This window comes from Solea senegalensis, linkage group LG1, assembly GCF_019176455.1.
Source record: "Solea senegalensis isolate Sse05_10M linkage group LG1, IFAPA_SoseM_1, whole genome shotgun sequence".
NCBI classification, from domain to species: domain Eukaryota; kingdom Metazoa; phylum Chordata; class Actinopteri; order Pleuronectiformes; family Soleidae; genus Solea; species Solea senegalensis.
Window position 1 is genome coordinate 36,385,520 of NC_058021.1, and position 13,239 is coordinate 36,398,758.

At 41.3% G+C, this 13,239-nt stretch overlaps 1 protein-coding gene across 1 annotated transcript in view; it reads right to left on the bottom strand.

Annotated features, from left to right (window-relative positions):
- Positions 1-427: 427 nt before the first annotated feature.
- The window catches only part of vstm2a (V-set and transmembrane domain containing 2A), an 86,625-nt gene continuing 73,813 nt past the window's right edge, over positions 428-13,239 (bottom strand). The window contains exon 5 of the mRNA XM_044040784.1: positions 428-631. Coding sequence (XP_043896719.1) covers positions 555-631 — 77 coding nt within the window. The 3' untranslated portion in view covers positions 428-554. The remainder of the gene's footprint in view (positions 632-13,239) is intronic.

The following is a 13,239-nucleotide window of genomic DNA, read 5'->3' on the forward strand; positions in this document are numbered from 1 at the left end:
CGGTGGATTTCAGCTACACAGCACATACAGAAATTCTAGGTGTGTCGAGTAAAACAGATATATATATATATATATATATATATCTGGAATCCTATATGATACACAAATATAGATTCTCTTTTCTTTTTCTTTTTTTTCCTTGTACGCTTTAGAGCAATGAACCACATGATCTGGAACATCGAAAACCATAAGAAAGTCATTCTTCCATGAGAATTATCCAGTTAAGATACAGAGTCCGCCTTCACACCACAGAGCTGCAGCGTACGCGGTGCCGGGGTCGATGTCTGTACAAAAGGTAAATCCAACTGGCTTAAAGGTGACTGGTGTTTACACTGGCTAATAACAATGTGCTGGGTACAAGAGCGGTGGCGGCGGGGGAAATGAGGGCCAACTGTGCTGTCCGCGTGGTGGTGGTGGTGGTGGGTGGAGGTGGGGGGAGAGGCTGAGAGGGAGGGAGGGAGGGAGAGTAGAACAGGCAATTTTCTTGTTCACTTTGGGAGCAAACAGAGAAAGAGAGAGCGAGATCTGGGAGCAAATCATGTCAGTTCTTGGAATTATAACAAGGCATCCCTCACCACGCCACACGCCAGGAGGAGGACGGTCAGTCCAGAGCAGGAAAATATTCTTGTACCTGGAAAGAGACGAGAAAAAGAAACACAAACACCAACATCAAATTTCCTGCTTACAGATTCCTCCTTGATAAAGACACACAGAATGAAAAAGAGAGAACTTTTTTCTTTTCCCGGTTTTGTGTAAAGCAAATGCAGAATTTCTCCTCTTCACACAAAATGGTGGGTGAGAAAATGATGACAAGGTGGAGGAAAGAATTATGGGGTAATAGAGGCAGCAGGGGCTTTTTTCATGGGCCTGAAAAAGTATAATATAACTGTTGGTCTGCGATGGGGTTTAAAACCAGCTATTATTAGTATTATTATTATTATGAGTGAATGAATTCATTTCACATGTGGTTGCCTGTTTGATTTTCACCCTCTTATGCGTTTCCCATTTTTCACCAGATGGCGTGAAATATGACGGAGCATAAGGCTGCAGTCACCTGTAAGAGCTGTCAGCACGGCTTTGCTGCAGATCAGTGCTCAAACACATGTTGAATCCAACATCTGGATCTTTTTCTTACTCCTCCTTTAAATGCATTTTCAAACTTTAACAACTCCTAAAACTAATGACATAGTGACAAAACTATAGATGTAAAGCAGCTTTGAGAGATCAAGACTGGAAAAGTGCTGCATAAATACAAACCATTTATCTTTATACTTCATAGGAAAGTGAGATTATCCAAAGTCAATGTTTGTTTGGTAAAAGTGATTTAATTTGCTAAAAATAATGAAAGCATTTGTTCCTTCATTTATTTTTGAGGCCAAACATTTCTGTGCAAAGTGAGTCATTACAAAAAGATCAACATAAAAAGGAAGGTTTATGCTGCTAATTATCCATTATTATTATTAACAATCAAACAAAAAGATAATAGGAGACATAAGAGAGAAGTCTCATTCTCCAAACTCAGTCTTATTTAGTGTTATTTAATTTGCTATTATTCATTTGTTGGTACTAAAAATTGTTTTATATTGTTTATATATTACACATTTATACATGGAAACCTGAAAATCAACTGCGCTTTTTCAATCAACTGCGACTATCATCACTGCCACACAGGCCACAGTACATACTGTCTGAATTGTCCTCATCCCAAGGACAGTGAACCTGAAATGATGACAGCACAATCAGAGTCTCCATTAAAGCACAAACTGCGTTTATGTGGGAGGAAAAGCGACGCGCGCACATTGGAGTGAAAGGCAAGAAAGGCGAGGAACAGCAGAAGTTGTAATCCAGTGAAAACAAGGCAGTGCTCGGGTAATAGAAGGTGAACTGTTCACTTCATCATGTTGACATTTCCTGGATTCGTGTGCCAGAGCGGTAGATGGTTCTAGAATAAAACCTTCCTGGGGAACTCTTTGTTCCTTGTGGGCAAGCTTTGAGTTGCTGCCGGGGATAGAGGAATAAAGGAGGAGGCGATGGTTTAAAAGGGGGGTAAGAGGGAAGGAAAGCAAGCCATGGAGTGCTTTGACCCTTTATTCCATCCCCACGTCTCATTTAGCTTGAGGTGATCTGCAGAAACAGTGGTGCCACAGAGGAGCAGCAATCACTCTGGGCCCAAGCATCGTTCACACGGAGAATAATTAATCAGCCTCAAGCTAAGAGCCAGAGCCAAGATGACAAACATACACTAACTCTGTCAGGTTTTTTTTTTTTTAACAATATTATACTCAGTCACATTAAAATGTCAACATTAAAGTCCACAAAGTACCGTTAAAAAAGTGAAAGGGTACTTGATTATCTCAGGGAAAGGGGACGTGTCCTTGTCACGTTTCTTCTCTCGTCATGGATACGGCCTCGGGAAAGAAGCAGCAGCAGCAGCAGCGTTTCCTGCTCTTGCAGGAATGTGTGAGACTCTGGGCAGTTGCCAAGCAATCTTATGCCAATTGGAACACCCTGCTCCATTTTGTCATGCAGTCACATAGTGTATGGTGCTATAGGGCTGCTACAGCTGTCATCTGCGTCTGTAGGTTTTAGGGACTCGTCTCCCTCGCTTTGTTTTCATATTACAGGGCACGACGTTCTTTTGGCCCCTCTGAAAGAATGTTGTATTGTTTGGAAGTCACTGTTTATTTATTTATTTTGTCTCAGGTGAACTGGTCACACAATGTGAACTAAATACCATTAAAACTGTGAAAGGCACTTAAGTTTAAAACACTGAGGCATATATGCATATATATATATATATATATATATATATATATATATATATATAGATATAGATATATATACATATGTATATGTATATATATACATATGTATATGTATATATATATATACATATGTATACAACAATGCCATTACTCTCTTAACAGAGAGCTGTGATCCTGCAGTGAGAGCATTGTAACTTACACAAATGTGTGTCATTTATTATATTATTATTATTATTATTATCATTGTTAATAATAATAATGATTGTTATATTTATTATTATTATTATTATTATTATTATTATTATTATTATTATTATTAATAATAATAATAATAATAATAATAATAATAATAATAATAATAATAATAACAACAACAACAACAACAACAACAACAACAATAATAATAATAATAATTATACATAGGAAGTTTGAATATTTAGAATCAAAACTGGCTCAGGGGAGTGTAAAAAAAAAGAAAAAAAGCTTGTTTCGGCACATTCAGGGGACATTTGCATTTACACCTAAAATGAACGCTAACTGTGAAAGGATGTTAACACCAGGTCACAGTGGAACAAGGTCTAGTATTCTATAGTAATTTACTCAAGGTCATTGTTCTGCTGCAGTGTTCCTCTGAGCTTCTAATCACAAATACATAAGGACACAGATGTGAAAGAAAACCCCAAGATAACCTGTCATCCTTTCATGTCAGAATAATGTGTTTCTGATTATTTCCACCACCAGATAAAAGCAGATAATACAGGGAAACTGCAGTAATTATTAGGTCCTACCATGTCAGAGTGGCATGTTTGGAAAATGTTCTGCTGCTGGCTCACTGTGCTATAATAAACCCCGTCTATTGTTGAGACATCTGCTCCCACACCACGTATGTGGGCCTAAATAAAAAAAAACAAAAACGAGAGGTTGTGTGTACAAGCAAACAGAGGAAATGGACGATAATGTGACTGAACAAAAGAGGAGATAAATAAAGCGAGAGAAGACGAAACCTGGTCAAAAAAATAGGTCGGTATGTGTGCGTTTCAGTTGGGGAAGGTTTTTAGTAACATATTAAACATGTTTTTTAGAACTGTGGATTTACCCAAGGCTCTTGTTCTGACTGGGTCATGAACCCAGGTCTTCTTGCTGCAAAGACAAGAGTGTTACCCACTACATCGACCGTGTGGCCCACTGTGGAATTATGTCAGCGTTATTATTTTAATAATGAAATTGCACATAAAATCACTTGCTATAACTGTAATGAATTGCAGAGTGACACCGACACCACTGCAGCCGTGTTAACTCACGCGCTCCATGGCTCACTGCTTTTATAGATTGCATCAGGGAAGCTTTCTGATATATGAACATCTTCCACGTCACGTGGCTGGAGAGTCATGGTGAATGTCTTTAACTGCAGATGTTTTGTTTGAAAATGACTAACTTATTGAGCATAATCAGGCAGTTCATTGTAAACTATGTTCAGGTTGAGTGCAGACATACACTGTTAGCCATGAGGTGAAATCCCAGAGCTTGAATATGCGCTGATTCTATATTTTTGATTATGTTTTTATGCCTTCGCAGATGGACTGGTAGAACAGTTCATATTAAATTGCCACATTCAGCATTCTGCCCGAAGGTCTGCAATAACAGTGGAATTATTGATTCATGCTCAGCATATGAAAAATCCCACTTCAGTGGAGAATGATATACCTAATTCATTTGAGCCCATGAGCGTTATTGTGGTTAAAAGCTGTAACAAATACATCAGTGAGCTTCACTTTTACACAAAACAAAAAAACGTGAAAAGTGCTGCACTGGGTCACAACATGCTATCATTGCGTTTGCATTTCTTTACTACGTTTTATCCGTATTTTGCTGTCCTTTAGGATTATTATCATCATCATGTTTTTTAAAACTTTTTACTTGTGTGCACCTCTGATACTGTAGTCAATTAAAAACACATATTAACTTAATGTGCCTTTGTCATATTGTGTTGTGTGCCATTGAAAAGTGAATCTTAAAAATACTATTTATTCATGTTCATGTTTTAAATGTGTGACGTGATAGCTTGAACTCCAAAGTACCCATAATAAAATGTAAAAAAAATACAAACACGCATGGTAGCAGTAGCAAAAATGATAATGGACATGAGTGGAAGCGCCGCCAAATCCCATATGCTATCGGAAAAGCACAAATTAGCGGTAAAAGGAAGCTACTGCTTCTACCACAACTGCAACTTTCAATTAGATTTGCGGGCACCTGCAGAAACCCTGAATAAGGTTAGTGGAAGCATATATCATTTCCTATTTCTTTAAGTGCAGCAGCCATTTTGACAGGAAGCAGGAAAAGCAGAAATAATCAACTGCATGATAGCTTCTCACTTTCCTGTTGCTGACCGGGTCCCTGTCACACTGTGCTGTACTTGAACATTGTTATTGTGATCAGTAACACCGGCTAAAACATCTCCAAATGGCTGCTGTGTAAAGGACCCATCGTGATACATTATTGATTTAGCATGTTAGCCTCCGCTACATGGTAGATCAACTCTCCATCATCTGCCCTGACGGTCGGCCACGCTCCCTCAATTCTTATCGCATAACAGGCATCAGGGATGGGGGTGGGTGGTGCATGACGACAGCTCCGCAGTGTGGTGTCCGTGTTAGATAGCATCATACTTCAGACACACATCACATGCCTCACACACACGCACACACACCACCAGACCATACCCTGGTGGGTGAGTGCTCTCCCAGGTCTCCCCCGTCTCCTGCTCGCTCCTCGGTTGGGTTGAGGCTAGAGATGTTCCGATACCATATTTTCCCTCCCGATACCGATTCCAATACTTGTACTGTGGGTGTCGGACGATACAGAGTACCAATACCGATACCAGTGTGTTATAAAAAACAGGGAGAAAACCTCACCTCCCTCTTGTCCTTTCTGTCCCCCTCCTCTCCTGTGTCCCAGACACACAATCAGAACATAAATAATAACAGTATCACAGACTCTTCTTGAGCAACACCACAGATGTGGACGTCTGCATGTCCCAAGTGATAGAGTTAGTTGAAAGTGAGTTACTTTGCAAACTAAATGAGCTAAAAGTGATTGTTATTTAATTCAATTATTTAATTTCCTCCAGATAATTTCAGCGGCATTAGTTCTATTATATTTGTGCCAGTTGGGAACGAATACGGATCTTGATGTCTTTGTTCAAGGACACTGCAGAGAGCCAGCTTGACCAACACCTGGTCCAACAGCAGAGCTGTGGACAGTGTCCTGTACAAGGATCACACTCATTTTTACTGTCAGCTCTGCATCTGTAGTGAATATGACTACACTTCCTCTGGAGTCTGCTGATCGAGACACATTCAAGCACAACAGGAGGGAGATTTTGTTCATATATTATTGATTTATTGCTGAGGTAGTTCGACAAAAACTGAACTCCCATAATTCTTTCTTTGCAGGTGAATAAGACACTGCGGCTGATTCAGGAAGCTGCTGGAGTAAAACAAGGAAATCTCATATTTATCACAATGACTGACTTCTTTGTACCTGTGTCTTCCAATAACGTTGACTGGTTGTTTTTATTGTGTCTACTTTATTGCTCCCGTAGATTATGAGCCATGCAGACACGTCACATCTGGGACAGGTCTGTCCGCAGGTCTTTCCCCAGTCCCCAGAGTTAAAATGAAGCATGAGTAAGCAGCTTTCAGTTTTTATACTGCTCATGTCTGAGGGAACTCCAGGGAAACTTGAGGTCTCTTGTACGTTTCAGTTCTTAGCCTGGAGACTTTTCTGTTTCGTATACTGCAATTTATATAACTAAACCACCTTCATGAGACACCTGGTGTACAATAGTGGGTTTGCTGTATTTATTAAGTGTCGACATAACTGACTCCAATAATAATGCAACGACCTATGGTGTGTGCCTGAAGCTGGGGTGTGATGGACAACATTTCTCTGAAATGTAATTAAGCAAAAGTCGAAAGACAAAGAAAAGAAAATGCAAAATTGCATTGAAATAAGTGCGCTAGCTTATCCAATGAGGTCAGCTTGCATCAAACCTACTAACAAGCTCAGCTTTGGGCTATTCAACCCCATCCTGTGACCACCTAATATTCTTCAACCTCACATGTACTTTGCCACCCATTGGTACACCCTCATTGTCTCTACCCAGCCACCAATCATCAACTCTTCTCTCCATTATCTCGTTTTCTCCCAACATCCAACTGCTCTTATCTCGAGTATCATTCAAAAATCCTGATCTCTATGGTCACTATAAGACCATAGACCATCACATACTCCCTACTTCTCAGTCACATTTCTTTTCCATTCAGGAAATATGGGATTCACTTTAACTGTTATGCAGATGACTCCCAGCTCTATCTGTCATCCAAGCCCGACTCCGCTCTCCTCCCATCATCCCTCTCCGACTGTCTCCTCAAAGTTAAATCCTGGTTCTCTTTAAAGTCTCTCAAACTCAATCGCAATACAACTGAAGTGCCTCTAAATCAACTCTGACCAAGTCTGACAATTTTCTCCATAAACTCCAACTGGTCCAGAATTCAGCTGCCTGGATCATCATCCTCCATAGACCACATCACCCCTGTCCTTTAACAACTCCACAACTCCGTCTCACTTTCAAGGCTCTCCACAACCTTTCTGGCTTCCTTCAAGTCGACACACTTCCGGTCCCTCCGATCCTTCAATCATCCGGGAAATGAACTCTATCCTCGAATAACCGTATTATCATTATTGAAAATATAATTGCTTTTGTTTTAGATGTGTACATGTACTTTTCTATAGTGACATCACCATGTTCCCAGACACAGGAATGAAAACTGAACCCAGCTCCAGCCACTGTCTGTTCCCTGTCGTCCTGTGACATAGCATCCTTCTATGACCCGTACATAACATTTCAGCTATTAGCATGCATGTGTTATATGAGAATGTTCCATTGCTCCTATCCCTGACACTGAGTAAACACAGGTAACACAACACAACACAACGCCTGACGCTATTACTCTCATGAATGAATCACAAACATTTTCTGTGAGGTGTTTTTCACTTTGAAAATCACCTTGCCTGTAAGAATCGTTACGGTAAAGATACCGTCTGTGGCCCCATGCTATTTTTAGAAAACAACAAAGGGAGAACAGTTGTGAGTTATTGTTTACTTGTGCACTACACAACGAGAAAATAACATCAGCAGATTCAGCCATGTGCTCATAAAACAACCCTCTATGTAGGCAGTGATTCAGTCATTTCATTTATTTGTCAATGAGCACGACTTCATCCGATTTGCAAGGTCGCTGTGTCGTTGTAAGTTATTTGGAATGAGAACAGATAATTGTTGTGTTAGTATTGTTGTTTTAAATGTGTTTTATCTTGTGAGTCTGAGCCGTGTTCTTTCGACTGTGCATTTGACTGTTCTGCAAACCACTGGAAGCATTACACTTGTATATGTTGTACAGAACAAAGGAGGAGTCAGAGATGTCCACCAGGCACAGGCCGAGATCAAATACTGATGCTTTTATGTTGACAAAGTGTGTTTTTTTTTTATGGATTCTACAGTGCTGTGAGGACATCGGAAAAGAAAAAGGAAGCGATGTCTGTGAGATGGTGTTTATCAGCTGGTACCTTAAAGCTGCCATCTGTCCACTGTTGAAAAAGCTGGGACGTTAAAGCAATTTAAAGGGATAGTTCAGGTTATGTGAAGAGTGGTGACACAAAGTCAGAGCACAGCGTGCTGTAAATGCATCATGCATTGAATTTCTGTCTCTTTTGTCCGTCTAACAGCACAATTCCAGATCAACCATCGGTGTGTTATAAAGTCACTGTTGATGATATCTCTAGCAGCGACCAGCACCTGACCACATTCACCTGCAGACGGCAGTAACCGTGGTAAAAAAAAAAAAACAAAGACATTACAGTATCTGTGGTTTGCAGACACTCACACTGGCAACACATGATCCTGGCACCTGGCGTTCTTTCCTCCTCGGTCTGCATGCACTCAATTATCTTCAGGTGTCATGAATAAGTGTATCTGGCAGTGTATTTTTTTGGTACATGCTGGGATAGAACAGACCCAGAATGAGCACTCTTCAGTTAACCTCCCACAACACTGGCACATTTTGCCAAAATGTTTTTGGCTCGGTGAAACGGTGACGTGGTGATATCGATTTCAGGCCAGCGAGGCAGTCGCGTTCAGTAAGGTAGGGATGTGAATCACCACAGCGCATCCGCAGGGAGCTCAAACTGGCTCAGTGCCAGCTCCATCTATTCCTGCTGATCCCCGACCGGCTGACTGGCTTGCTGACTGTCTCTTTAACTCGCTGCCTCACTTGCCTGGTGGCTCTCGGCTAAAAACTGGCTGTCTGATTCGCTTGTTGACTGATAGCCTGACTGTCTGCCTCCCTGAGCCATGACTGGATTGTTGGCCGGCTGACCAGTTAAATACAACTGGATGTCATTATTGTTATCAACAGTGTGTACACTCCAGAATCAACAACTATTCAGAGGATTTTTCTTGGTTCTCTGACAGCACTGTACCCACTAATCAAAGTATACTAATGACTGAAACATGCAGGCTTAATCATCGGTGTCTGTTTTGAGGGTCGCTGACACAGGGGAACAGGCAGAGTCACGCCCTCGACATACTAGATACCAGATACTAGACTTTACTCGATCAATATCTGCTACGGGAATGTATGAGGAGAAAATCTGCGTCAAACAGCTCATACTGAATTAACTCCTCATATAGTTGATCACATTCTAGCACATCTGTGTACAGCACGTTTTCTATGACAGCTTTCATACTCGCTCACACAGCCATCGGCACGCGGCAAAGCCTGGACTCGAACCCACGACCTAGCTATGACAGTTTAGAGCGAGCAGCGTTTCACTTGCTGATGGACATAATTGTGGGAACTCGCTTGAGTTCTCGCCACATCCACCATTGCTTCTCCTTGCCGTGCGCTCACAGGCATTAACCACATGTGCACGCACACGCGAGACCTGACTGAAAAAAGGAAGCAGCGATGGAAGCAATACAGAAATGTGAAGTGGCACGCTGACATCGCATGCGACTGCCTGAGCAATATGAACGCGCCGGTGAGCGGCCGTCCTGCTGTTTCTTACCGCCCAGTGCCTCACTTTTAAAAGGAATATGGTGCTTCTCAAAAACACTCTGCTGTTTTTTGTTGTTTTTTTTTTTTGTTATGAATGCTTATGCAATCAAGCTGAGGACAAAGGCATTTTTGTTCTCCCCTGGTTTCTTTTTTTCCCCCCTGTATTAAGCTCCGGTCACCTCTGAGCTTTGAGAAAACAACACTGCCAGGAACCATGGAGGGTGAGCTGTGATCTAACAGCAGCTGACACACTGGTGGGTAGTCGCTGTGAACAACCACTCTGCTGCAGCCGCTCCACCAGCCAAAGCAGCCCCACCCCATCTGGAAAGTGCCTCATTGTTTACAGATGCAGCAATGCGGAAAAAGGAAAATATCTGCACTCTCGCAGGTTTAATTTCATCTCAGCCAATTTACCTATTGTTGCTCCGCCGCCTCAGACCTGAGCACAGCACTGTCGCCCTCAGCTCAACACCTCTCAGTTGCTCATAGAAAGTGGCCGAGGCTGTCTGAGCAGCTACGGAGAGGCATTTATCAGTGTCACCCACGCCGTGCAGAGGACTCACTACAACACAGTTGTCAGCATAATTTGGCTACCTCATAATCTCCTCTGCAGCCCGGGGGATTATTCAACTTTTTACTTCCATTCAGTGGCAAGTAATATCTCTCTGTGTTTCACTCCAGGGTGCAGGAGGCTATCTGAGCACAGCGCGGGACTGACTTTGTGTTTGAACTGTCTGGCCAGTGAGGAAATGACTGGCATACAAATATGTGGAGGATAAGGAGGAGGACAATTATAACTCAGTCTGATGGAGAATTTAAAATATTGCCAAGGCTTAATAAGAGCAGATTTACTGTGAAACACCTGAGGGTAAGAAATATGGCCTCTAGACAGGGACTGATAATGTTAGACGATGAACCTCCTGAAGGCTCATGGACTTCACCACACAGAGGACAACAACAATAAATCAGTTAAGAATCCAAGAATAAATGATCATCGATAAGTCTCCTCAGTTTTTCTTAATTATTATTTCTCTAATTTCTTAAATTCTTTCTTTCTTTGGATGGTTCCTATGTGGACAAAACAAGACACAGGCATTTCAGAACACTGTCGTTGTCATTTTTTCCAAAATATTCCTGACAAACTGAAGTAATCATTAGCTGCCACCCCACTGAAGTCCATGAGATGAAATATAAATGGAGCAGTCTGTAAGAATGTGCAGTTAGGACGACTACTGCATACTTTGAGACCCTCAGGGCCCTTAAATGTCATGCATGATCGTGCACATGCAGACAACTGAAGGGCTATATTTAAATGATCTGTAGTGTATGGTTTAAGTATGGTATGGTTTGAGTGCAAAACAGCAGAGACCGAGCTGAAAAAGCTGTGCTTAGGGAACGTTAAAGAAATGTGTCACGTTGATGAAACAGTTTTTATTAAGACACTTAGTTGGTTTGGGAATCTTTTTTAGCTTCTTTTCTACTGATTTGTGCACACTCCTGTGGCGAGGATAACTCTTGATTCACGGTGCTCCTCGCTAAGCTTGACAGCCTGAACGAGGAGTTTGAGGAAGGCTCAACTTAATGCAAATATACTACAACACAGTGCAAGTGACACCCAGGCAAGAGCCAATCACGATCATCTTGATTCCAGTGGAAGCAGAAACACGGTTGTTTACTACACCCACTCCAACGATGGAAATTACAATGATTGCTGCAGTTGCCTGCGTTCCAATCTCTCTGTGGCGACACTTTAACAAGTCTCTGGGACGTAACAAAGAACAATGACACGTTGGAACAACACACATGCATTTGTTTGTGTGTTTGGTGACCATTTACATATCAGGCCTGTCACCTCCAGAAATACAGATACACCTGCAGGATTCTGAATAAAACTCACATCGTGGTATCATCATCTTGTAAAATATTTGTATTTTTTGAAGGATGTTATTTGAAATAGTGAATGTGGGTGACGTTTGAGATTTGGATACACTCATTCAAATCACCTGCTTGAGACTATGATATCTTAAGAATGCGTTTGGCTTTTTTATCTTGATGTTATTTTTGAACCACTCACTCTCCCACACCAAAGTCCGTACAGAAAATAAACATTTTGGTATCGGAGGAAGTGACAAAAACGTCCTTTTGGAAAAGAGTGTCTAATAGTAAAAAAAAATACAAAGCAATGGGCACATTCTGAAGATAATGGTAGACTTAATCGAGCATTGATTTGATTAAATTGGCCCTTTGTTAAGTTGCAGGCATGTTTTCAAAGTGTGCCCTCACCAAGACAGTTCAATAGACATTAGACTGCATACATCTTTAATTTGTTATCTGCGTTATGAACTTAATATGGGACAAAGGTAACAATAATATGCTTTGCACCCTGAAGCTGTGGAATACATGAATTACATTTGTATTTGTATGGTAATAAGGATACATTTTCTATGTGATTAAATGAAATTATAATATTCTTTTCTGGTTAAAATGGTGCAGTCCCTGTGGTTAAGTGTGTTTGGGAAGCACAGGAGCTGCTTATGGACCTCAGAATCTGCTCATATGGGAAAACATGAGAGTGGGAGCTTGTCCATGCAGACATTACAAGCTAAATACTAAACGTGTTCATTCTTTGTAAAGAGCCATGAAGCAACACTTTGCTTTATTCCACGTGGAACAGCTAAAAGTCAAGTGCTTCCTCCAGAAAGCCCAGAGGCTTAAGATAGTTCTTTCTGGCTGTGATCCTCACCTGAAAAAAAAACAACTGCTTTATCTCCTTCTCTCTCTGTGGTCAATAAAAATAGAGGAATCTGAGATTTGTTTTATTGTTATGGAGAGGCAGTGACTATAGACTCTGAAAACACATACACCCATAAGCTTTAGCGATTTAGTGTCCCTAACTGCAGCTGGTGAATGTCTTACAGAATATGAAACAGTGTAGTCTACAGTCACACAGACTATGCTTGGTGGTGAAAGGCTGGTTTCTGGTTAACTCATTTCCTCCCAGGACACATCGTGTTAAACAATTTAACCTTCCATCAGCGTTTGGTCACATCTGACAGAGATTTTACAACTTCCATGACCAACAAATGAAACCGATTTCCATGCACACAGCCAAACTAGCCGGTCCCAGTATTTCAGAAACTGCAGATCTACTGACAATTCCACACACAACCATCTTGGGGTTCACAGGGAACACTTCTAAGAAGACCAAATATCCAGGGAGTGGCAGTTCTCTGAGAAAACTGACCCGACCAGTGATGGGAAATAACCCCTTGCTACAATCTCTGAATGCACAACACAGCAAACATGCTATTGTGTGTCCAGTGTAGCTGACAAAGTGGCCACTGTTTGTATAT